The sequence below is a fragment of the Gigantopelta aegis genome, chromosome 7 (assembly GCF_016097555.1).
Source record: "Gigantopelta aegis isolate Gae_Host chromosome 7, Gae_host_genome, whole genome shotgun sequence".
NCBI lineage: Eukaryota > Metazoa > Mollusca > Gastropoda > Neomphalida > Peltospiridae > Gigantopelta > Gigantopelta aegis.
In genome coordinates this window covers 27,713,801-27,739,267 of record NC_054705.1, presented here as the reverse complement: position 1 = coordinate 27,739,267, position 25,467 = coordinate 27,713,801, and the positions used below count along the sequence as shown (strand labels likewise).

Below are 25,467 nucleotides of genomic sequence, written 5' to 3'. Positions count from 1 at the left end.
CATTTAATTTGTAATGGATATGCTCAAAGACAATGAATTAAAAACAAATTCAAACACATTGGTTCTATATATGCATCAGTCTATGTGAATATTTAACATTTGGCATATAAGAGAATATCCATGGAATACCATTAGCTGAATCAGTGTTGCTCACAACTCATAAATCTTCATCCTAATGTAGTCTAAGCAAGAGGCCCATATGGGGTTAAAACAGTCACCTGAGTAAACTGCTGACCTCACCTACCCTGGGGAGTCAGAATAACCATAATTCATGATTTAAAGTAATTAAAGGTAGGAGAATAATTTATCATAGTCATTAACAATGTGGTTCGGACTTCAGTTTTTCATGGGTCAGGGAAGCCTCTGCCCAAATATCATTGTGAAAAAATGACAGTTTAAAGGTTAACTTTATAAGACGACATCAAAGAAATTAAGCAGACATTAGTTGTGATCGAAAACACCAAGGCTGTTTAACTCATGATCACTTTACCCTATCATCTGCTGGACTCCCTGTACACAATACCATAGTTATACATGCTTTGGGGGGGAATCTAAAAAAAAAAAAAAAAAAAATTGAATTCAGATGATCTACTTCAGAGTTTGGCAAAGTAATACAGGAGTAAACAGATTTAGTTTCCAGATCCTATTACATTAATTAGTATTTTATTATTACTATGACATGATTATCTCACCATCCTCTGGCTCCACGGTTAGATCAGCTGTAACAAAGTTGGCAGGAAATAGACCTTCGCCTCGATGGTTCAATCCCTTCCACCAGTTGGGGTCACTAGATTCACAATTACAATTTATTACACAGTGCTCACAGAACCAACTCTTTTACGTGGATACTATATAACAATCAGAGGTACCGGCCTCGGTGGCGTCATGGCAGGCCATCGGTCTACAGGCTGGTAGGTACTGGGTTCGGATCCCAGTCGAGGCATGGGATTTTTAATCCAGATACCGACTCCAAACCCTGAGTGAGTGCTCCGCAAGCCTCAATGGGTAGGTGTAAACCACTTGCACCGACCAGTGATCCATAACTGGTTCAACAAAGGCCATGGTTTGTGCTATCCTGCCTGTGGGAAGCGCAAATAAAAGATCCCTTGCTGCCTGTCATAAAAAGAGTAGCCTATGTGGCGACAGCGGGTTTCCTCTGAAAATAGTGTCAGAATGACCATATGTTTGACGTCCAATAGCCGATGATAAGATAAAAAATCAATGTGCTCTAGTGACGTCGTTAAATAAAACAAACTTTACTTTTTTTTACAATCAGAGGTTTCAGCACAAGTGCCTTTAATATGGAAAATATAGTCTATGTTAATCAGTATTTACATCGGCAGAGGCTTGACAAATATCGATTAACTAGACGAGGTTCATATTAAAAACATGAGTAGCGAATTCTATTTATCCTATAACAGTAATAAAATAACATTTTAATTTAATATTTAGTAAATCACAGTTCCAAAGTCATCGGTAATATGATGTCATCACAATTAACACAAACGTAGTTTGTCATCACACACTTTACCTAAATCCTATCAAAACATTACACTCAAGTATACAGGACTTGTTTGCTTGTAAACAAATGACCCATTGACAGAACAAAATTATTAACCAAATTAATAAAGCAAAATATCAAATGGGTTTATGACATGGATAGTATTGTTAAGTCATAAGATAAATCTTATTACATATTAAAGTAGTGATAATAACTCTGACTTGTGTACATGATATACAAATTGTATATTAAAAACATATTTTAAAACTGGATCATCCCCTCCTCTTAGGAAATAGAACAACTCCCAACTTGTTTTATAAATTTTGTAAGGCACTTTAACAAGAGGCCCATGTGTCTGAACAGTCACTGGAACAAAGTGTTGACCCCTAATACCAGACTCATGGAGTGCACAAAACTTCAATAAATTGTTGATCCATCTTACCAATTTCACAAAATGATGTACGGCATACTGACATCATTTTGGGGACCAAAATTAACCCATATCCAGGGAATATTTAGGGTTTTTTAAATATTGAATAGCGACTGTTTGTAACCAACTGAAAATATTTAACTTTTAAAAATAGTGTAGCAATCTCTGAAACTTGCCTACCGAATTGTGATGAGATACTGAACAAAATGTTTTCTGATAACATACCTACTCTTTTACTAGTTAATATAACACAAAAGAGTTTAAGCATCATATTACTGGTAATTGACATAAAGTGGAATAAGGAACAGACAGGACAAATTATAGTTTATAAAAGCGAGTCTGGGAAATGTTTATGCATTGACTGACTTTCTACATTTATCTTCTAAGACTGGCCTACAGACTTTGTTTAATAGTGACCGACCTGTCATCCATCACACTGATGAGCTCGCCGGCTTTAAACGTCAACTCGTTATCTTTTAAAACTGACCTAGACTTTGTTTAACAGTGACCGACCTGTCATCCATCACACTGATGAGCTCGCTGGCTTTGAACGTCAACTCGTTATCTTTTAAAACTGACCTAGACTTTGTTCAACAGTGACTGACCTGTCATCCATCACACTGATGAGCTCGCTGGCTTTGAACGTCAACTCGTTATCTTTTAAAACTGACCTAGACTTTGTTCAACAGTGACTGACCTGTCATCCATCACACTGATGAGCTCGCTGGCTTTGAACGTCAACTCGTTATCTTTTAAAACTGACCTAGACTTTGTTCAACAGTGACTGACCTGTCATCCATCACACTGATGAGCTCGCTGGCTTTGAACGTCAACTCGTTATCTTTTAAAACTGACCTAGACTTTGTTTAACAGTGACCGACCTGTCATCCATCACACTGATGAGCTCGCTGGCTTTGAACGTCAACTCGTTATCTTTTAAAACTGACCTAGACTTTGTTTAACAGTGACCGACCTGTCATCCATCACACTGATGAGCTCGCCGGCTTTAAACGTCAACTCGTTATCTTTTAAAACTGACCTAGACTTTGTTTAACAGTGACTGACCTGTCATCCATCACACTGATGAGCTCGCTGGCTTTGAACGTCAACTCGTTATCTTTTAAAACTGACCTAGACTTTGTTTAACAGTGACTGACCTGTCATCCATCACACTGATGAGCTCGCCGGCTTTAAACGTCAACTCGTTATCTTCTGCTGCTTCAAAGTCGTAGAGAGCTCGGACCTTCCTCGTTTCTCTTGAAGCTGAACTTGACTCATACGCACCGGACACGGCATTAATACTACTTGGATACAGACTCGTGGAAGCCTTGGTGGTCTTCTTATCAGCTTCTTGTAATGATAAGGCAATGGCTGAAACAGGACAGAAATGTCTGGTTAACAAAATCAGTTTAAAAGTGTCTATTTGGTGTCTAACAGAGTTATTTCGACTTTTGGTCCAGATAGTGACCATAAACCTGCTGCTGTCACCAGCCCTCTACATCACAAACGACAAAAACATTTCATATGGCTGCTTCCTGACAACCAGACTAAAGCTGATATACCCAGTTGAGTGACTGTTGTTATTTATTGATCGTTTCTCCACTCCCATAAAACTGTCAGTTTGTTTTACCAAATATTACTTTCACTTTGCCAGTATAAAATTACCCCAGCAGGCACTAAAAACCAGGGAAATAAAAATAATAATTTCTCCCTGAAAAATTATCAAGCATTAGTGTAACGATTATTACAGACGATTTGCTGTTGAAACTCAAAGAATGATAAACAAATTTTTTGTTTCTGCATGAATTATGATTTTATTTTTGTCTTCTTTTTTTTACTAAAATTTTAGGGCTACCAATTATCAGAAGCACTACCAGATTTTACAAACTGGTGGTCCAGTGGGCGACCACTGAAAAATGTTTCGGTCAAGTCCTGAGTATATGACCCTGACAAATATATCTGTAAAACTCACCCTGAGCAATGTCATCTTCTTCCTTAGCTACATCTAAACTAGTAGTAGCTTTCTTCGGCTGAATAATAACAACAAAATATACATATAATTCTTTTGTCAAATTTAACAGATACAAAATTACTAACACTATAGTAGTGTCGGAAACAGAATAAAAATGATTTTCGTCAATTACAATGTATTTCTTTCATATTAAACTGACAAGTAAATATTTTGTAAATACCTATTTAATGATACTCTACCTAATTTAGCATTTACATGTTTGGGCTCTCATTGATGTACAAGGTGGTGTTTACTCTTGAAATTAAAATAAAGATGTCAATAAACAGGAGATGTGTGACCTTTATTGGAACAGACTATAACACATTTTGACGATATGTGTCAGTTTCATTTACCCTTAAACAAACTTTTAATTTAAAATTGCAAGTTAACTGATTATTTTGAATTGCAGCATAAATTATTAATTATGACCAGCATATTTAGTGAATATAAATTCAATATAAGTACATTAGAAATTTACACAATCTTGCAACCACTTAAAGGTGCTATATTATAGTTATATGTGAGCATCTGTTTGTGATAAAGATTCTCCAATAAAAACATATTTTTAACTAGTAGATAAAATTATTTCCTATAATCATTTATGGGCATATAATTAAAGGTGTATTTTTTAAATGTTAAAGCAAAAATTAATAAGAACATGATTTGCAATAGCTGTCATTATGCAACTTTGAGATAGCACCTTTAATACCAGTATAATAGATCACAAACTCAAAATGGTTTTTGACAGTTTTGCTCAAAAGTTACTTATAAATGTCTACACACATTTGTTTTGGAGAGGACTAGGGGTAAACTGTTATCAGAAACAGTCCCTCACCTATTGTAACAGTAATGAAATTGACACATGTTGACCAAACTTTGTTATAGTCTATTCCCATAAAGTGCACAAATCACCTGTTTACTGACATCTTTCTTTTAATTTCAAGAGTAAACACCATCTTGTACATCAATGAGAGCCAAAACAAGTAAATGCTAAATTAGGTAGACGATCATTAAATAGATATTTACATAAAATTTACATGTCTTAAACAGACATGTAAATTTTATGTAAGAAATAATCGACGAAAATCATTTTTATTCTATTTCCGACAGTACTTTAGTTTAAATGATTTTAAAGAAAAAGAAAGGAAACGTACTTTTACCCTAAGGCTTATGGTTAAAAATATCTTGGTTCATATCAAATTTATAAGTCCCACTAGAATATCAAATGGGACGTAACACTTTGACATGATATCATTGACAGACCTTGTCTTTTAAGGTGCACAAGTCCGACCACGCTCATACAGCGCATGTAATTTCAATCTGGCGAGTGTGAAAAATAACGCATTTTACACTTAACAAACAGCGCACGTAAAATAATTTTGTATACTGATTGCCACTATTTACCGTATGTAGCTGATAGAAAGATCTGTTTAATAATACCAGAAAAAAAAAAGGTGACAAAAACAATAGCATCCATGCAAGATTTTAATATATGAATGGTACTTATCTTTGCTATACAAATCGAAAAAGACTGGTTTAATACAATAATAGACATCTTTGAAGACGTACCAATCCAATTAAAACTCCTTTGCCTATTTAATTTATTACTAATTATAAACAGTCCACTTTTGTAAGGTAATAGATCACAATGTCTGATAAGGATAACTCATTTATACTGTTTATATAGTTATGAAAAAAGAGAAGAAGAAAAGGAACTGAATTAAATAGTGGTTCTGTAGCCTACAAAAACGAAGTCGTTACGGAAATCAGCGAAGTTGGTAAAACTGTCTCGATTAGTTCATAACTGTTACCCTACAAAGCTAACGTGAGGTCCCGAAAATGGCAAGCGTGTAACTTTCTACTGTCTTTAAAAAAGAAATGAAATTTAGACAAAGACAATTCAAAAGTAGACTGGATAATAAAAAGAAGGAAAAGAAATGATAATAGGTATTTAAAAAATCAAATAAATATTGTTATTTCTGCCAGATGTGACAAATTTTATCGACGTTTGCATATTTTGTATCAACAACATTGGGACTATTCTAGGTCAATAACGTAACGCTGACTTGACATAAGATATCAATTGCTGTTCGTAACTGGTGGTGGTAGATCAAATGACGTGTTGCAAAATGTTGAGGGAGGGAGACTGTTTGCTCAATTGTTGAATTAAAAATGCCACGTGAATGTCAATGCCCCAACCAACACTATCAATTGAACTAACTGTAGGCCTACGTTTAACAAGTTATTTATAAACATAATACGAAACGAATGCTGGATTTAAAGTGCTTTATATTTTCATGGTTTGCAATTTTTATACAAAACTATATTTGTACATTCTTGATTAAACACCACCCCCCCCCCCCCCCCCCCCCCACCAAAAAACATATAGCTTTTAAATGTTTATATTTGAAACATCAAGACTTACTTCACATTCCTGTTGATTATGATCAGGGTTTCTGCCAGAGGGTAAAACAGGTATGGCACCTACCCAAAAGTTTTTGCAGATTTTTCTTTAAGTTAAACTTTTTACAAAATTAATTACTGTTATTATTAATGATTTTCTTAAACCTAACTCTAAACGTAACTCATTTCTTTCCCGCATACCCCGTTGACTTTGGTTGCATTCAATTCCATAGCGCCATACCCAAAAATATCTTTCTGGCAGAAACACTGATGATTATAATGTCTGCCTTAATGATATATTCTCTGTCAATAAAACTGGCACTACAACAGTATCAACTGACTACCAAGCCGATTAATTGGTTAACAATAACACTATTCTTTCCAAGATATTAGAACAAAAGACCCAGAGTTTGCAATCATTTTTGTCTCAGTGGAAGTGTTGCTGCAATTGACACCTTAGAGGAGTTGTTGACTAGATAAGATAAACATACAAGTTTAAACACTGTTTTGAAATGACATAAAATGCACTGTCAGCTGAAATAATCTATAAAATTATTTATGGCCAACTCTTTAATGTAGTGTATCCATTAATTGTGAAGTTAAATTGCTGTCTTTGAAATTAAAGACAGTTTCAATGTTTTTGTTGTTGTGGTGGTCACGGAATGGCTACCTACGTGTTTTCAGTCACCTGAAGACAATAGAGGTCAAATTCATCCAACCAATGAAAATGTGACTAATTGTTTAGTCTGAAGTGCTCTGAATAACCTGCTCAGGTTGTCAAATAATCCAAATGTATCACCTATTATTTTTGGAGATGTTGAATACTTGTACTTTATATACAATCTAAAATGGGTGTTAATATCTTTTTTTTTAAATACCATTTTTTATTCTCCCTGTTATTTTTTACCCCAATGTGATCAAGTGATTGTCCCCCCCCCCCCCCCCCCATTTTTTAGTTAGTGTTCTGCATTCATGGTTAAAGATAACAAGAGGTGCAAGGGGCCTGAATATTGGTATTAAACAAACTATATCTCTGAAAAGTAAACCACAGCAATAATGATTCATTTTTCTAGAAGATTGTGGAGTGTGCCCTTGAGTATCAATGTACCAAGTTTGAGAACAATTCAACCAAAAGCTAGGAGAAGAAAGACTGCAAAGGAAAAGCTGACGGATGGACAGACGGGTGGATGCTGGACAAATCAGTATTAGAAAAGCTCTGCTGTTTAACAACATAGTGGAGTTAAAAAGTTCACAAGAAGAAATAAGGATGGAAAGAAGGAATCTAAGATCACATTTCAAAATAGTAAAAATAGCAATATTTTGGGACTGGAGAAAATCCCATATCCTTTGAGAATGACTGATCCTGGAGACGGTCACCCCTAAGGTGATACTTGAACAAGGAATGAAAAACCCAATTGGCTCTATGTTTTACACTTACCCCAGCATCAGGATCGGAAAAGTCTGCACCTTCCTTCTTCAAACTATCATACAGTGATGGAATAAGGCTGAAAAACAAAAGGCCTGCCATAAGATATCTTAACAACATTGACCGTATATCATTATAACTACAAAATTACCAGTTATTACAATTTACTCTATTCTGACTGAATGACACTGCAAAAACAAAACTCCTAAATCTTACCCTTCGAAAAAACTCAAAAAATGTCATCATAACGAAAAATGGGATGTTATTATGTCAAACAGGTCATGAAAAAGGACATTAGAAACTTATTTTTGTGTGTGTGTAGTTTTAACTAAATATGTTGTGTTGTTTGTAATTATAAAAACTGTTAAAACAAAAATCACATTAATTCAATCACTATTTAAATTAATGACATCATCAAAAGCTGATGTGCTGATGCTAACCAGAATGACCGTTATGATCATGTGACAAAATTGGTGCCAAATAAGTCTTTTTTTCAGTCAGAGATGAAATGATAATAATTATTATTATAATTTTAATTCATTGCTCAAATAAAATTTAACGCTCATTGTGTGTATCAAACACAGAAATGGACTCTGGAATCGGACACAATACAAGCTGCTAAAAATACTGTTAAATTGCATTGCGGTAACTGTCGTAAACTACAGAAGTTTTCAGTCATTTTCATACAAACCACAGCTTGGTTCCTTTGATGTCCAGTGTGAAGACCAATAAAAAAAATTTAGTGTGTGAAAAAGTATGCATTTTGAAATAACGGAGCTGGGTGTTATAAAATAAAGAGGGGCGCGGAAAAATAAGGGCGGGGGAGGGACGGCAAAATGGAGCAGCGAGAACACCGCACAGGTCATTTCACTCTTGCGGTTCTGTAGCTCACCGGCAGAGCGAATGAGCTACCCCACTCCAGATGAAGTGTTCATGTGGTCCATAACTTATTGTCACTAGTATAGTTATGATTAATAGGTAATAACTATATGAACATTCTCCTACTTGAGAGCTGGGTCATCTTTAAATTCTGGCAGCTCGGCCCATTTCTTGATGAGAAATCTCAGCTTCTGAGTAACCTTTGGATGTGTCTGTAAAACAAACCAGTCATATAGTTTCTACAGTAACAGTCATGCACAATAAAACATTATTACCCACATGGTTAAATATATCTTGGTACACATCAAAGTGCTACGTCCCACTTGGCATTATGAAACACTTCGACAACATCAACTGGTGCACCACAACCTTACAGGAACTTCAATCAAACGAGTTAAGTGATGTAAATTAAGACTGATTATGGGTAATATATAGGATACTAAACTCGCTACCATTTTCTATAATTTTTATGTCCCTCGTAAAATAATTTTCAGTTGGGACCTAAACATAATACAAAATGGAAGTTGTTTAATATCATACAATTATTAAACGTGTATACATCTGTTATACAAGTTAACCGATAGTTTTCGGATTTCAGTAATTTTACTATAGCAATTTAGTTTTTATTGGCAACACAGCAAGGTTATCCCTATTCCAATTTCCACTGTTTTTCTGTATAATGTACAATGTACTCCACTTATGTGCACACCAAATAATAGAGTAGCCCAGATATAAACATAGAAAGTCCCTGTACCATTCCGTTTACATAGCCCAATGTACAAAAAATTCACCATTGTTAAAAAAGTGCTCCCTAAACAAATGTGTTGTTACGTCAATGGTCGACATTATGAAGTTTCATTTTTAAATGCTGCATTTTAAAATAGTATGGTTTTCGAGATGATGGCTCTCAAAAAAACAAAACTAATGATACATGTGGAATTGAATTACAGTCATCTCCACTTATTTGCACATCGGTTTATAGCATAATTCGGTTAATCGACTATTTTCACCCAACACGGAACCATTTGCCCTTATAACACTACAAAACATCCAGTTAATTGCAGGCTACAGGCTATATATCGGTTAATTGCACATATAAATAACGATTTTTTTTTTGCTAAATTAATGTCACAAATGACTGAGAATGTCTATCAAACTTTGGCAAAAAAACCTCAAATAAATCACCGATTAATCTGTTTTGTTTGAGCTCACTGTGTGGTAAGCCGACTGTAATCGCTGTTTACAGAGTCCACGTGTGACATGCAAATGAGATGGTGTGCACGTTACTACTGGTGAATCACAATACCCGACTACAAGATTTAAGAATGACATAATTAAGTTGAATAAACCTAAGACCTAATTTTTTGTTTGCAATATATTGCTGTTAATCAGAGGCCATCTCAATAACAGGTAACTCTCCGACTATTATTTTTAGAAGTACTGCCTGTGCGCTTGTACGCATGCGCACTCAACTATTGAGGCCCTATTCGATTGACGTGTTCAGGGCAATCATTGTTCTGTATCAATTATTACGTTATGTTGAGAAGCCTTGTTAATAATTAAAAGATCAATCGTCCTAGGCGGTTATGTTTTTAATAAATGTGACCGAGAAAGGGTTGTTGTTCACTTATTCATTAGATGCAGTGTACGCTATATCTGTTAAACGCAAAAGAAACGATTTATCACTTGCTTCCCGGAAAATGTAGCGGGGAAAAAAAAAAGACTGGTGGGGGAGGTCGTCAAAAAAACAAACATAACAAAGACCGTTATTTATGGATCGTCCCTAAGTTTCTGCTATATTGTTAGACACCAATCAGTCGGACCGCACCATGAAGGTCAGTCAATTGTGTTAGACCGGTCATGCATGCAATGCAGACTGCTGGAACTGATAACGACTCACTAGCCGAGCTTAACTTTAATTGCTTAACAATAGCAAAGTCATTATTTGGGGATCACAAATAATACCAAAGCTTACCATATCTTTTGGGATGGAAAGAACACCATACCAGCAAATACATACAAGTTCACGTAATTCTATTCGGTCAATCAACAGCCCGGTAATTCCGGAAACTGACGTCATTTTGTAAACACGTGCACCGATGAAACGTGAACTTTTTGATGGTTCTGTTGTTTCAAGTTTATCTTATTAACTACATGGCTAATACACTTTGTTTACACTAGTGGATGGTCAGTGTTTTTGTTTTTTTTAATGCACAAAGTTTGTGTTTTTAGAAAACGACGCCCAGTGACGAACGTTGTTGGTTTTTAAAAAAAATGATTTCTGGTCTGGAAGATTAAAACAAAAACGTCATGCTAATTATATATATATATATATATATATATATCGATAGATATATTTTTTTACATTTATATATATCCAACTGCATGTGACATGTGTTAACTGTAATAGTTCCGGTATTAAGTACCGCATTATGCTAGACTGTCTCCCATGCCACTTTGTAGTTGGATGGCTGTTACAAAGTGAAAGTCGGTACTCATCGGTTAATCGACTAACCCGGTTAATTGCACAAAATCGAGCAGCACCGAGGGTATGCAAATAAGCAGGTTTGACTGTATTTATAAGTTAATTATCACAGACCTATAAATGTAAATATAGCAGAATATGGCACTTACAGCTCTTACGTTATAGAACAGCTCAAACTAGAAGTAAGTTTGATGATCAATAATTTAACAGTCAAGAAAATATATTAGGATGAATAAGCTTACCTTTTGTGAAAACAGTGACCGGCACTCAGACATGAAGTCACGAGAAGAAATTTCAAGATGAAATGGACGACCACAGTTGTTTATACAAGCATCCAGAAGCTAAAATATAGTTTACAAAACAAATAAAATGATGACCACCATGTACAAATATAAGACTATACATACCATATACCTTCGCCTATAACTTTTTTCATCAAAATACTAAATTTCAAAACCAAAAGGGTAGGAAAATAACACCTAAAATTTTAAAAAAGAAGAAGTAAAACTCATTTTTATTGCATCATCTCTAGGAAAGACAACAGTCGACTCAGATAAAGTCACAAGTACCACTAATTGCAAAGCTGTAGACCATGACACCCACATCTTGACCATGTTTATTCTGAAATTTGGTCATTGGCATTAATCATTGAACTCAAACAATATTTCAAACTTGTAAAATATACATGTATGTACATTGACACGTCCATGATCAGCTTCATGAATATGAATAATCTTGCAATAGTTTAGACTGAAATGGTATACCGATGTGCTAGTTCAAATGTTACAAGAATCAACCATTCATGATTCTCATTTCAAGGTATAAAGAGTAAAATAATGTACTCTAAATTCTTCAAAATCAATGGACGTATTTTTATGATTTTCAGAAAGATTTACTTAAGAGAACTGTTGTTTAAAATCTCTCAAAATACATGAAATGCAGCGTCCAATTTCAAATCCATACCCACTTGGGATATATTTTGTTTTTATTTTATTGTGATTATTTTCTGGCAGCTGTATTTGCTGTAGGTAAGAAATCAACCAGAGAAAGATAGAAAAACGTTATAGTATTTTTCTGTCTTTCTTGGGTTGAATTATAAATTGGTCAATGAAACAAATTATGTGTTCAAGGCCAGGAATTAGGTACTCGACTTATACATGCAGCTGACATCGACTAATAGATGAAGATATATAGTAAATGGAATTAGTCACGGACAAATCACAACAAGCTTAAAACATATTGTTTACAGCACATCGACACACATAAGAAAATAAAAAATATTTCACATTTTATCACCTATATTTGTTTTTCTTTCTTCCTTGTTAATATCATAATAAATAAGAGTGAAACACCCCACTTAGGTTAAAGGAAATATTATTTTTTAACAATGTAGCTATTAAGTCAGAAATTGTCAAATAAAATAAAATACAGCCAAACTTTGTTAACTCATTCTTAGATCTCTCAATCTGTTGCAGCCCGAACTGCTATTATACAAACTTGGAAACTCAACTTTCTAACTTTTGAAAACCGTGATCTCAAAGGTGTTTGACCCAGTATAAGGATTCAATAGATATTAACCTCCAAAAATTCAAAGTGCTGTGAACTGATTAAGCAGTGTTTTCCAGTAGAAATTAAAGAATAATGAACTGTCAGCTAAATGGAATGAAACATCCATCTTGACCATCAATGTTTCCAGAGGAGGAAACACAAATGAGGGGATAGCTACAGTGTATATCTACATGTAGATTGGCAAACAAAAACAGAGGTGTGAAGAAAAAGTTATAAGTGAAAATCATTGAGATGAAGGTTTGAGTGATAATGTAGGTCAAGGCAGGTAAAAGGACAACAAAACATTGCTAAAGAAAATAGGGTCTTACACCCATACACTGTTAACGTGGGGATAAAAAAAAAAAAAAAAAAAAAAAAAAAATATATATATATATATATACTACTCAAAAGAATTTAAGGGTCAGACGATATTTTCGACATTATTTTCTGAATGTCAATTATATTAGCTAGACCATAATGTCACGCATGGTATTGCTCCATTTTGACGAAAGTGGGTCTAAGCAACCCATAAATGAATTAAAATCTACTGTCATTGACACTGTCGACTAGTTCTAATGGCGAAAACATGCTTACATTTGCACGTAAATTAGGGTGTATGCGAAAGGTCTGCTAAGTGCCCATAACTTGCTTTTTCACAAAGCGCTTCATTTGCACGCTTTGCACGTGTATTCCATGTTCCCAATGCTGAATTTCCGTATAATTGGAGCTTGCGTTCGTGTACGGTGCACACTCCAAATTCGACAATGGCACGACTTCAACTGACTATCGAAGATCGAGGAAGGGCTATTGCTTGGCTTCAGGATGGCAATACGCAAAGAAATGTTGCTCTGAGACTTGGTGTCAGTCAGAGTGTCGTTGGCCGACTGTGGCAACGGTACCAAGCAACGAATTCTGTTCGAAATCGTCCACGTTCGGGAAGACCCCGAAGCACTACAAATAGAGAGGACCGCTACATCACCAATATGGCTCTACGTCAATGCACAACCACTGCACGCCGATTACGTGACAATCTGCAGACTGCGACTGGAACTCGAGTGTCTGATCAAACCATACGCAATCGTCTGAGAGTCAATAATCTACGCTGCCGTCGCCAGGCTGTTCGACCACCACTCCTACCACGTCACAGAACGGCCAGACATCACTGGTGCACGCTTCATCTGCGGTGGCAACGTGTTCAGTGGGGTCGAGTGATGTTCACTGATGAGTCCAGGTTTAGTCTCCAGTTCAACAACGGTCGGGTTCGTGTCTACAGACATCCTGGGGAGCGCTTCGCTGACGTTAACGTTAGACAACGTCACCGGTTCGGTGGTGGCAGCGTCATGGTGTGGGGCGGCATCTCTATCCACCACAGGACCCCCCTCTATGTGGTGGATGGCAATCTGAATGGAATCCGCTATCTGAATGAGATTATCCGGCCATTGGTTCTCCCAGGCCTTCAGCAGATTGGCAGCGGGGCAGTTCTGCAGGATGACAATGCCAGACCCCACCGCATCAGGGTGGTAACGGACTTTCTCAAACAACAAGGTATCGCCAGGATGGATTGGCCAGCATATTCGCCTGACTTGGCCCCAATTAGCCTGGGACGAATTAGGCAGGAGAGTTCGGGATAACCATGCCCCTCCGGCCAACCTTCATGATCTGGGTCAACTTCTTATGGCAGAGTGGCAGGCCATTCCCCAAGAGTTCTTCAGACGTCTGATCTACAGCATGAGGCAACGATGTGTCGAGTGTATTCGCGCCAGGGGTGGATTCACACACTATTAAACGAATGTTCTAATGTGTAAAATCCATGTTTGACAACCTTCAACTTTGACAGCATGTCATGTGACTTTCTTGTATACAATGACGTTTATTTGTGGTTTTTTGTAAATATGGAACAATAAATAAACATTTTGGTGTAGTTTACATCATCAATCTAATACACTCTGAAATTTATTTGGTTATAAATTTTTGACTCTTAAATTCTTTTGAGTAGTATATATAAGAAGGTTATTTAAAGTAGGTCCTGAACTTAAAAAAAAGGCAACATTAAAATGGCTAAAATTAATTAATGAAGTGCACATGCTACATATTAAATACGTGAAACAAAAACTTACTGTAAGTGCTTGCATGGCAACAAATGGAACACGATGGTTTAATCGTTTTATTATTGATTTGAGGCAATCTCGACTTCTGCAACAAAGACATATACAGTATTTATAGTTACATGTCAATTTAAAAAAAATGTTAACATGTTCTATACATTACAACAATAATAATAAAAATTAAATAAAATTAAAAAAGCCCACCAAACAAACAAAAAATAAAAACCCACCTACAGTACAAATCTACATAATTATTACCTTGTGGCTATTAGTTAAAATTTTAATCCACTTTCTTTATATATGTGTACATACAAGTGGTTATGCTGGATAAAAAATCCTGTAAAACAATTTGGCAAGTTTTGTTTCTACATTCAGTTTTTTAAAATAGTAAAACAAAATTTTAAAATATTACTGTTTATTGCACATGTATGCTCATTCTCAAACTAATGTTTTTACAAAGTTTAATGCAACTGTAAGTTAAATATTTGGCAATCAGAAATGTTGGTTATCTTTATATATATATATATATATATATATATATATATATATATATATATATATGTTTATTAAAACCCTGAACATTATACATTTCTTTTGTGAAATTTTACACAGCTTAAGGTTCCAAACCCTGCAATTACCCGTGGCAATCAGCAATGCATGTTTTTCATTCTCTGCAGAATTTTTTTTTGCTGTGGACTATATTGGAATTTTTTTTTCAATACATATTTTTTTCTTATTGTTAAAAATAAAATATACTTACATGTAGTTAACTGAAAACAGATTAAAGCTAACTATTAAAACAATAACTGCACCTTTTTAACTAAGAATCTGAATCTCTGCATCATCGGGCATGATCGTAAATACATGTAAATTACCAGCATTCAGCAAGGTATCAACTATGCCATTGAATTCTGTTGACTGTTCATAGCACGTGCATTGCAAGGACTACTGGACTGCAGGAGAATGAAAGCTTATACATCGTTAACTATGGTGCATTATGGGTGTTTTGGGCAGGGGGGGGGGCATTTGGTCTTGGTGACAGATTTCCTAACAGAAATTATGCCGTCATTAAAGAAAATTGTATCTTAATTGTATATCGCATTAAATATATTCTAACACTTTGTAATATAATTAAAATATAAAGATTGAACTGGCATATCACTGCCGACTGACTATGCCGTATATGATAAATTGTCATCCCCTTGCAACCCCATTGTTCTTGAATGTGCACATGTCATTCACATGTTAACTGTTACGTCACTTTTAATCAATGAATACCCACCGACCAGTATAAATAAATCTTACAGCATATTGGCAAACAAAACAAATAACAAACTCGGCATTCAAATTTACTTACAATCCAGAGTTGCAAACATGTTAACGGAAACATAGCTGGGGACACTATTTTTCTTAATTGTAGGGGTTGAGCTTCCAATCACATATACAATGTCATGTAATTTAGTATTCAAACTACATGTACATTTATGTACCGAACAAATAGAAGGGCATATATTTTCTGCCATCCTTTCCTTTTGGCATTGTCACTTCTTTTTAATGCACTCACTTGAAAAAGTGGAATGAATGTAAATACATGTACACATATGTACAAACAGAAAAAAATTTGATCGTATTTAGGCAAAAAAAAAGGGCTGTGTTTCTGGTAACACGAACAAAAGAAAAATCAGGAAAGGTTGGGTATTTTTAAATTACTAATGCATAAGAAAAACAAGTCACTTATGGATTTTTCACAAGGGATTGGGAAAATGAACGTGAGCAGGGAACAATATTTCGAAATCTGAGGTAACCGGACGCTGGTTCACATGGTTTTTACCTTGGTAACCAATTGTTCAGTTATGTGAAGTACATTTGCATCACCCATGGGTAACCTGATCTATTACCTCAAAGTTACGTTGAAATTACATTTCAAATGCATAATTTTTAACTCAAACATAAAGTTAAAACAAAATACAAAAGATAAGATTTCTTTAATGCTTGCTAAAGTTAACAATATTGTAAACGGACTAAATATCATCCCCAGTACTGAAACAAAATAGATACACTGGGAAGGATTCCTTTTTTCGTTTTGCATTTGGCCATGCTACTTTTATTTTATCGATGGTACTTCTATACTACAGTGATGTTCCAAATGTTTGTTTTTGAAAGCTCATTATGTGATGTTAGTATTTTCAACTTTTGGATTCCTGTTTATGTTAAAACCCCTGCAATCTAATATGTCTACATATATTCCTTTATAGATAAAATAGCAGCAGATAATTTAGCCGTCCCCAGCAGTCCGTAAACATTTTTATAAACTTTTGACTCGATTCTATACTAAAGATTTATAGCCCGTCCCACAGGGAATGCCTTTTTCATACTATGACATTTACTACAGACTTATTTCTGAGCTGATTGATTTGTGAATTGCACAAAACAATTAGTAATTTGTTTGTTACTTCCAAAACACTTAAATTACTTCTCTTCTTACGTCAAACCAAGCTGAAATTATTTACTTTACCAGAAATGTTTGTAGGTAATGGGATGAACTATAGTTTTGAATAGTTGCAAATTACAACTGTTGCAACATAAGGTTGTCTACTGGTTTGCTGCGCATTACATATCTAAAATCAACCTCAAATGTTTGCCAGAATACTAGTGGTATGTGTGCATTAATAAACTTCCAGTAATCATGAAGTTTGCAAGTTTTAATTTCTGAACGTCTATAGGTTATGATGTAACCAATGTGCGGTTTGCATAAATTTAATTTTGCGTAACCGACACATGAACAGAATGGCGGTTCGCATGAAATATTGTGTCTTGATGAGTAAATCATATCTGGGATATTTTTTCAGGTCACTGAATGATGCAGTGAGTACTGTACACCACTGTTATAATAATTTATTATAACAGACATAATTAAATACGTATATATATTGGCAATTTTTAGCATAGAAATTGGGAATTTTCAGTGCCACTTTCTTTTGGAACCCACAGAACGAACACCTGCATAAATCTGTCACTTGTAAAATGTTTTAAGTTAGCAGTCAAAATTAGGGTTGGTCAGATTACCAGAAACACATCATTTCTATTTTGGCCTTACCCATTTGGTGTTCTTCCAACTTTCTCACAAATATCCAAAATAAGGCTCCAGTCCTCTGAAGTATTAACTTCATTAGTGGCTTTTTCTGCATAGAAAAAAGAATAGGTACATGTACATATATGTCAATATTTGAATGTCTACATTTATAATGTGCAAATTACATAATGCAACTAGTACTTTGTGCATGTTAAGATGCTTTTACCCAACGAAACATGGTATAGGTGTTTGATTGCTCTAGGCTATATTCCTATATTTACACACAGTATAGTCAGGGGTTTCCCCAGGGCCATTAGGCATAGCGGCACGACACGCCTGGTCCGTAAAGTAAGCGCTTTGACAGCGTAGAAGCGCCGTAAACTGATCAACTGCCGCTACGCCTTGATTTGATGTGCTTTAGAAAAACAATTATTACAAGTACGAGCGTGGCAATCGACTACCTCTTGCAAACAACTTGTGTACCAATATATCAAGCACACCTAATCACTATGATAGGTAAAACACTTCCTAAATACCTAACAATGGACCAGTTGTTTGCTCACAATTGGTGTTTGGTTACCACATCTATTGGGACTGCTAATCCGTCAGGAAGGTGCTTACATGTTACGGGATTCCAGTGCCGAGCAATCAAGCTTCAAGACCGATCAAAGAAAATGCCAACTGACAGAATCAACTGTCCCATTTAACTGAATAAACGATAGGTGAAGCACTTTTTAAAAGTACAGTTAAGTTGGCAATCAATTGTTTCTATCCCGACACCCCTTCCCAAATGAAAGGCCTGCTAGTGATTTATACTGGAACTTGGAAGGAATAAATACAGTATAGAGCATGTGGGATGTAAACATGCTGCCAAGTTTTCCGAACTAAAAAACGCTGCTCAGTAAGACGTCCATATAAAACCCTGTTCAATCTTTAAAAATACTGCAACAAAACCAAATGCAAGCAAATAGTGCACATGGAATTCCGTATACCACATTCATTTCAATTAATAAAACGGTAAACATATGTACTCCAGAATGCATCTAAAAGGCATAAAAAGCTATTGTCATTTTGATCCCTATGAGGGCTCAGTTTATATCCAACAGTTATGCTAACACTGAACAAAACTCCTGAGGAAAACACTGTGTGGTGTACAATTTTTTAACGCCAACAACAAAACATTTAGAGAACACCAGCATTAAGAAACGCATGGCTGATGTCATTTGTTTCGATATTGGTGGGAGTATTTCCTAAAAGTGTGTGTGCGCGATGTGGGGGGCCCACACACATATATATAAATAAACCATCGCTGCTGCTACTGGATCAAGAAAGTGTGTGTGTGTGTGTGTGTGTGTGTGGGGGGCACGGGACAGATGCCCCCTCACTTACTATGCCAGTGCATTTATATGAAATACGTCACTTGTTGCCATGGAAGAAAAAGTTTGAGCCCTGTTAGTTCTACACTGATGGAATGTATCTTTCTTAATTATCCGTCCAAGGAGTTGGCAATCAGCATTCAATGCTTTCATTACAACGGCTATTCTGCAGAACACACTGTCCCAGTAGCACTGGAAGATTGACTAGCATACTTAAGAAAAATGGGAAGCTGGGTGAGCCCCTTTTACTACTTTTCTTGACTTTTTTTTTATCACTGGTACATGTAAATGTGTATTTCCACACACCACTATACTACACCTTACACACGTATTTTTTACTCTATGGTGGGGTTTTTTGACGGCATGCAACCCATCTCGTCAACCACCAGTGCACTGTAATGGCCTTATCTGTATAGATCATCATTTATTCAAAGTGCTGTCAAAATAATAAATTAAAAAATCCACATTATTGAACAGTCTGATCCTCTCATATTTATAAGTGTGATAACAAAATATATTTACTTTCTTTTATCAGTCACTGAGTGATTACAATTTACCTGTGAATTTTTATCATGACCAGTAACTTTTGTATCCACTGGTCAGTATGGGAAGTCATTATTTTTAAATTCTAGAACCCCTGATATACATACAGAAGTAGGGCTAATGAATATTCTATCATGGATAATTAATTTTTAAAATCACCAATCCCATGGTTAGTGGATTTTTTTAAAATTCTAGAAGACCTGGGTTTTAACTTTTAGATAAATAGATAGATAACAGATAATACATATTACAATCAGTAATTCAGTAATATGTAGTATCTAAAGTCTAATACTTTTATACTTCTTTTTCAAATTATTGTTTATGCAAATATTTAATAATATATATACATTATTATTAAAGGCATATTGTCACAGATCATTGACCTATTTAATAGTCTAACAAAGTATTACCTGGACAAAAATAATTCGATTTGTCCCTAAATGCACTTTATTCAACCATCTTCATAACCACCATACTCCATTTATTAATGATATTTTGTAAAAATAATTGAATTATGGCAATGGTCCATAATTCAAAAACTAAAACTGCCGAGAGGGTTGGCATGGATTTCACTCCACCATGGTTCAGTTAAGGTGATGCGATAGCTAGATTCAGTTTCCAACAATTAATGTAATTTTTATTTATTATCCATTTTTAGAGAAATAAGGTCCTTAAATCCGTGACAGTATGCTTTTAAAATCTATCTTAAAATATCTCCTTCTATAAGTGTACATAACACCCTCATGTATTCCATAATGTAGAGCCACCGAAAATCCGCAACCGCGGAAATCCCGGAATCGTCCGTTGAAAACGTAATTACCATTTTGCGTGGAAAAACAATTTTTTTTGGCCCAAATCGTCCTTTTTTCAGTTATTTTTACAAAAATAATTTTCAAAATTGTACTTTTGGCGATACACAGGAAGGAAATGTTTTATTTAATGACGTACTCAACACATTTTATTTACGGTTATATGGCGTCGGTGGCAATAAACAGAGACCTTTTGACTTCTTACTTAATTGGTAACTGACAATAACTTAAAATACATTGAACGCAATTGTCCGTAGCGCATCATAAATTTCAGTCACTTTCGGTTTCCGATAATATGGTATTAACCGAGATATAACCGTAAACTGTTAACCCTTATTTCGCCCATTATCGAGTATCTATTGTAAATTAAATGTTGTTTTTATTTTTAAATACTTTCAAAATAAAACATTCTGATTCACTGCAGTATCAAAGATTATTTTTTTAACAACATTTCCATTCAATAACATTTAAATTGTTGTTGAAACAGACTTAACCCAGACTGGCATCATTGATTGACAGATGCCAGTATGTATTACAGTATACATATATGTATGTAATACAATGCAATGAATCATTATTTATTGTTTATTTGTTTACATGCAATCAAATACTAGACTGTTATTTAGTAGTTTGTTACCGCACTTGAATATATGTCAAAGAAATTGCCGTTTTGACGACGGTTTGAATGCAGATGATGGGTTCATTGCGGAATACTGGTTTCTTAGCGCACGGAAAATCTCGGAAATTGCTATTATCGCACGGAAACGGCCATTTTTCACAAACGCAGAAAATCGCGGAATCGGCTGATTTCCAACGCGGAATTTGCCTCTGTCAAACGCGGATTTTCGGTTGCTCTAATAATGCATCTAAAAACAACTGGAAATTTAAAAAAAAACATTACTGGGGAGCTAGCCCGAGTACTCTGACTGTAAGAGAGCTAGACGGACATTTGGACATAAATAGGCTCTCATTACAGTCAGAGACCAAGCTATGTATTTTTTTGGCAATTCCCGACAACCAAAAAGTTGGCAAAGATTTCCGCTCTAATACCACAACAATCCTATGTTTGACGTTAAATACCTTTACATCGATCATTTTCGAGTTAACTGATTTTAAAAAATCCACATATTAATCACTAATACACATAGTACAGAAAGAAATCCAACAGCACCCACATTCAGCTACGCTTCGTGACACTCCGTCGCAAGAATTATAAAGCTCAGTGACCTACTCTCGAGTGCCTAATAAACATAGGGTCTGGAAAATTTTCTAAAATCAATTAAAAGTAGGGTGCGGAAATAATTTTAAAAACCTTAATAAGAGTAGAGTGCGGAATTAGCATAGGGTCTGGAAATTTAGCTAAACTGTCAAAATTTACTAGTAATGAAAACAATTTGGTTTGATGTAAAAATAAAAATAAGTGTTTTGGAAATAACAAAAATATACTATTGTTGTGTGTACATGTAATTTAGAAAACAAGCGGCTCAGAAATAAATAACTTGTAGTAAATTCCATAGTATGAAAGAATGTGTTCACTATAAACATATGTTTCTATTATCTAACTGCTACAACTGTGTCACTGTCACACACAATTAATTAAAACTGTGTGTTTGGACATTTAAATTAAATTATGATAATTAATGTGAGGCAAGATTGCAGCTTTGAAAAAAATTCCAAAAGTTCCATGCAAGAAAACCAAAACAATCAAGGTGGATGACAGCTCGCTAGATTCATCTCCTATATTTAACACATGGTCAATTATAACAAAACGTAATTTCATCAACTTAATTTTTACCTGTATCATTCTTTACTTTTAAAGCATAGGTGGGGACACTTATGATGCCAGGGGCTGGCATGCATAAATCTCATCTGAAGATTCACAAACAACTGTGGTCATGGGCCATGCCAGCTGTTAGCAGAACGCGCCGGAACTGGAATGCGGTTAGGGGATGTAACTCTGCCTAATTTTTCTCGCTAATTTCTTATAAACTCTATTTGCAAGTGAAAATAAAAAGGTTGAGTGGAATTTGTAATTAAAATGAGTGGAATTTGTAATGTAAAAAAATATATATAAAAAGAGAAAAGAATGTAGATAAAGTCTGGGCCAGTTCCCCTTATCCTAAAGGAACTGTACTTTATCTACTCTAGTATACATAGCTTAACAAAAAGTCATATTTACCTTTAAGAATTTGGTACCCCTGTCTTCAATGTTTGGTGAAAAGATGAAGTGTTGAAGTGTAATTGATTAATTTATATAAAGTGCTTGCATGAACTGTTGCATCGATTCACAGGCGAGCACTCAATCGAATGCATCCTAGGAATTTACCCAACTGAATAAAGCCGAACCGAGCGATAAAAACAAAATGGCGGCCAACAATGTTCAGAAACGTGTGTTTACATTTTGTCGTAGAGTAATATACTTTGTTGTGCCTTAATGGTTCAAATGATCAATTAAGCAGAAAAACAATGTATGTATATTAATAAATAAATAAATGTATTATCTGACCACAAAAGTTGGCATTTTATTTGACAACTCGGAAAACTGCAAATTCCATTTAAGATTTGCAATTCCGTCCGCGACTCCGTGATCGCGGAAAATCGGCACCCCTAATAGAGGCTATATGTAAGCATTTGATAAATTAAGAATTGTAATAAGCGTTGGGTGCCCAATTAACGTAGGGGGTTACATTTTTTTTAGATGTAATTAAACGTAGGGTGCTGAATAAGAGTAGACACCAACATTTTTTTAAAATTTAATAAACGTAGATGTACGTTTATTTGGCACTCAAAGAGTATTTCGTGACGTTGATCACGTGATCGCCCACTGGGCGATTCCGCCTAGTAGGCTGAGTGGGCGATCATGTGACACAACGTCACGATATAGGTCGGCGAACTTAGAATTCTGTTGTCCGAAGTTTGCCGAAGCTTAGCTGAATGTGGGTGCTGTCCGGTTTCTTTCTGTAGTGTGTGTATTAGTGATTAATATGTGGATTTTTTTTAATCAATTAACTCGAAAATGATCGATGTAAAAGTATTTGACGTCAAACATAGGATTGTTGTGATATTAGAGTGAAAATCTTTGCCAACATTTTGGTTGTCGGGAATTGCCAAAAAAATACATAGCTTGGTCTCTGACTGTAATGAGAGCGTATTTATGTCCAAATGTCTGTCAAGCTCTCTTACAGTTAGCCCAAGTACTATGACTGTAAGAGAGGTAGACGGACATTTGGACATAAATGTGCTCTCATTACAGTCAGAGACCAACCTATGTATATTTTTGGCAATTCCTGACTACCAAACGGTAGGCAAAGATTCCCGCTCTAATACCACAACAATCCTATCTTACAGTCAGAGTACTCGGGCTACTGGGGAGCATGCCCCCGAACTCCCCTAGCATTTTCGCACCCTTTGGGGGCTCAGTTAACTTCAAACTATTTTGCCAACCCTCTGAACAAAAATCCTTGGGGAAACACTGCTTTGAGTATAGGATTCTGATGTAGACTTCTGTGTCTGTAAAGCCACTGAACATAAGATATCAATATAAAATAGACAAATACTTAAAAATAATAAATATAAAATATAGCTTTTCAGACAGAAATATTCTGTTTATAAGTAAAATGCAGCTTACAAAATGCGTTCACTTCCGTTCAGACAATAAAGATGAAGCGTTTTTAATAAAAACGCAATACTGGTGTTTCATAGCTACTACATAGTAGAGTAGAGGTAGTGGTAGGGGTAGTACCCTGCTAAAACAATAATAACAATAACAAATCGTTATGTTAAAATCAGTGATAAATAAGAGTTAAAATTATGGATGATCATGATTCATAATGATGTGATCCGATTTGTAGTTTACCAAGAACAACATCAACAAGCTGTTACATACTGGGATATAGCTATAAACACCAAAAATTGTAAACTCGTATACTAACCAACATCTTGGTCAAAAGGAGAACTTTGGCTAAAAAACGGCATCTTAAATATTGTTATTATTTAGATAAATAGACCTTCATCACTTTCGCCTCGATATTTTTTATTGTGCGCATGCTCAGTGTATGACGTCATTTCCAACTGTGTTTACTTCCTGTTTTCAGATAAAATCTTAGGTCTCACTACACAGATCACTTCCGGGTGAGAGTTGATTGATGACGGTCCTAATTGTGACACATGTTATGGTTCACATATTCACTTCTAGGAAATGGTGAAGAATTAAAACAATATGTATGTTTAATGGTAAGCCTTCTGGCTGTATTTTGCCCATGTTATTTTGTAATATTGTGCATCGACCTTTTGGGACATGGGTATATAGCGCAAGTGACAGCCGGAGTGAATCGGTTAATGAACCACCTGTTCGGACCGGTACTACAGCCAGATGCAGTCATATAGCAAAAAACTGAGACGGAAATGTTCTCAATTTTGGAGTGAAAATAAATGCTTATATAATGTATGTTCGCAATGGTGTATGTTGTTTGTGCCAACGAGAACCCGTTCTATGGGCAATCTTCGCTTGAAGTTGGGCAGTTTAACATGGGTTTCAATGGCAGATGACATCTGTGTAGTGAGACCTTAGGTCTCACTATATAGGTTCCATTAGACTAAATCAATTCCTATTGCCGATAATGTTAACGTTTACTAATAAAACTGATATAAGCAGCGTTTCAACACACCCAGGAAGTACAGCAATAGAAAGTGTGGCACCTCACATCTAATCTAGCTGCAAGAAAATGGGGGGTCACGTATCATTTAAGAGATTTAATTTATGTTTTTAATAGCAACCGTCATTTTTGCTGAAAATTGCAGTTCCATTTTTGGGGGGTACCCCGCATTAGTTTCAACCTCTGGTATATACTGCATAACAACTGTATAACAAATAAAAGT

At 35.3% G+C, this 25,467-nt stretch overlaps 1 protein-coding gene across 1 annotated transcript in view; it reads right to left on the bottom strand.

Moving 5' to 3' along the window:
• LOC121378013 (signal transducing adapter molecule 1-like) overlaps positions 1–24,631 on the bottom strand; it is a 29,710-nt gene extending 5,079 nt beyond the window's left edge. Inside the window, exons 1-9 of the mRNA XM_041506111.1 lie at positions 24,522–24,631; positions 17,886–17,970; positions 14,801–14,876; positions 11,378–11,476; positions 8,777–8,862; positions 7,784–7,850; positions 3,904–3,961; positions 3,089–3,302; positions 693–787 (exon numbers count right to left, since the gene is read on the bottom strand). Coding sequence (XP_041362045.1) covers positions 693–787; positions 3,089–3,302; positions 3,904–3,961; positions 7,784–7,850; positions 8,777–8,862; positions 11,378–11,476; positions 14,801–14,876; positions 17,886–17,970; positions 24,522–24,564 — 823 coding nt within the window. The 5' untranslated portion in view covers positions 24,565–24,631. The remainder of the gene's footprint in view (positions 1–692; positions 788–3,088; positions 3,303–3,903; positions 3,962–7,783; positions 7,851–8,776; positions 8,863–11,377; positions 11,477–14,800; positions 14,877–17,885; positions 17,971–24,521) is intronic.
• Positions 24,632–25,467: the final 836 nt, after the last annotated feature.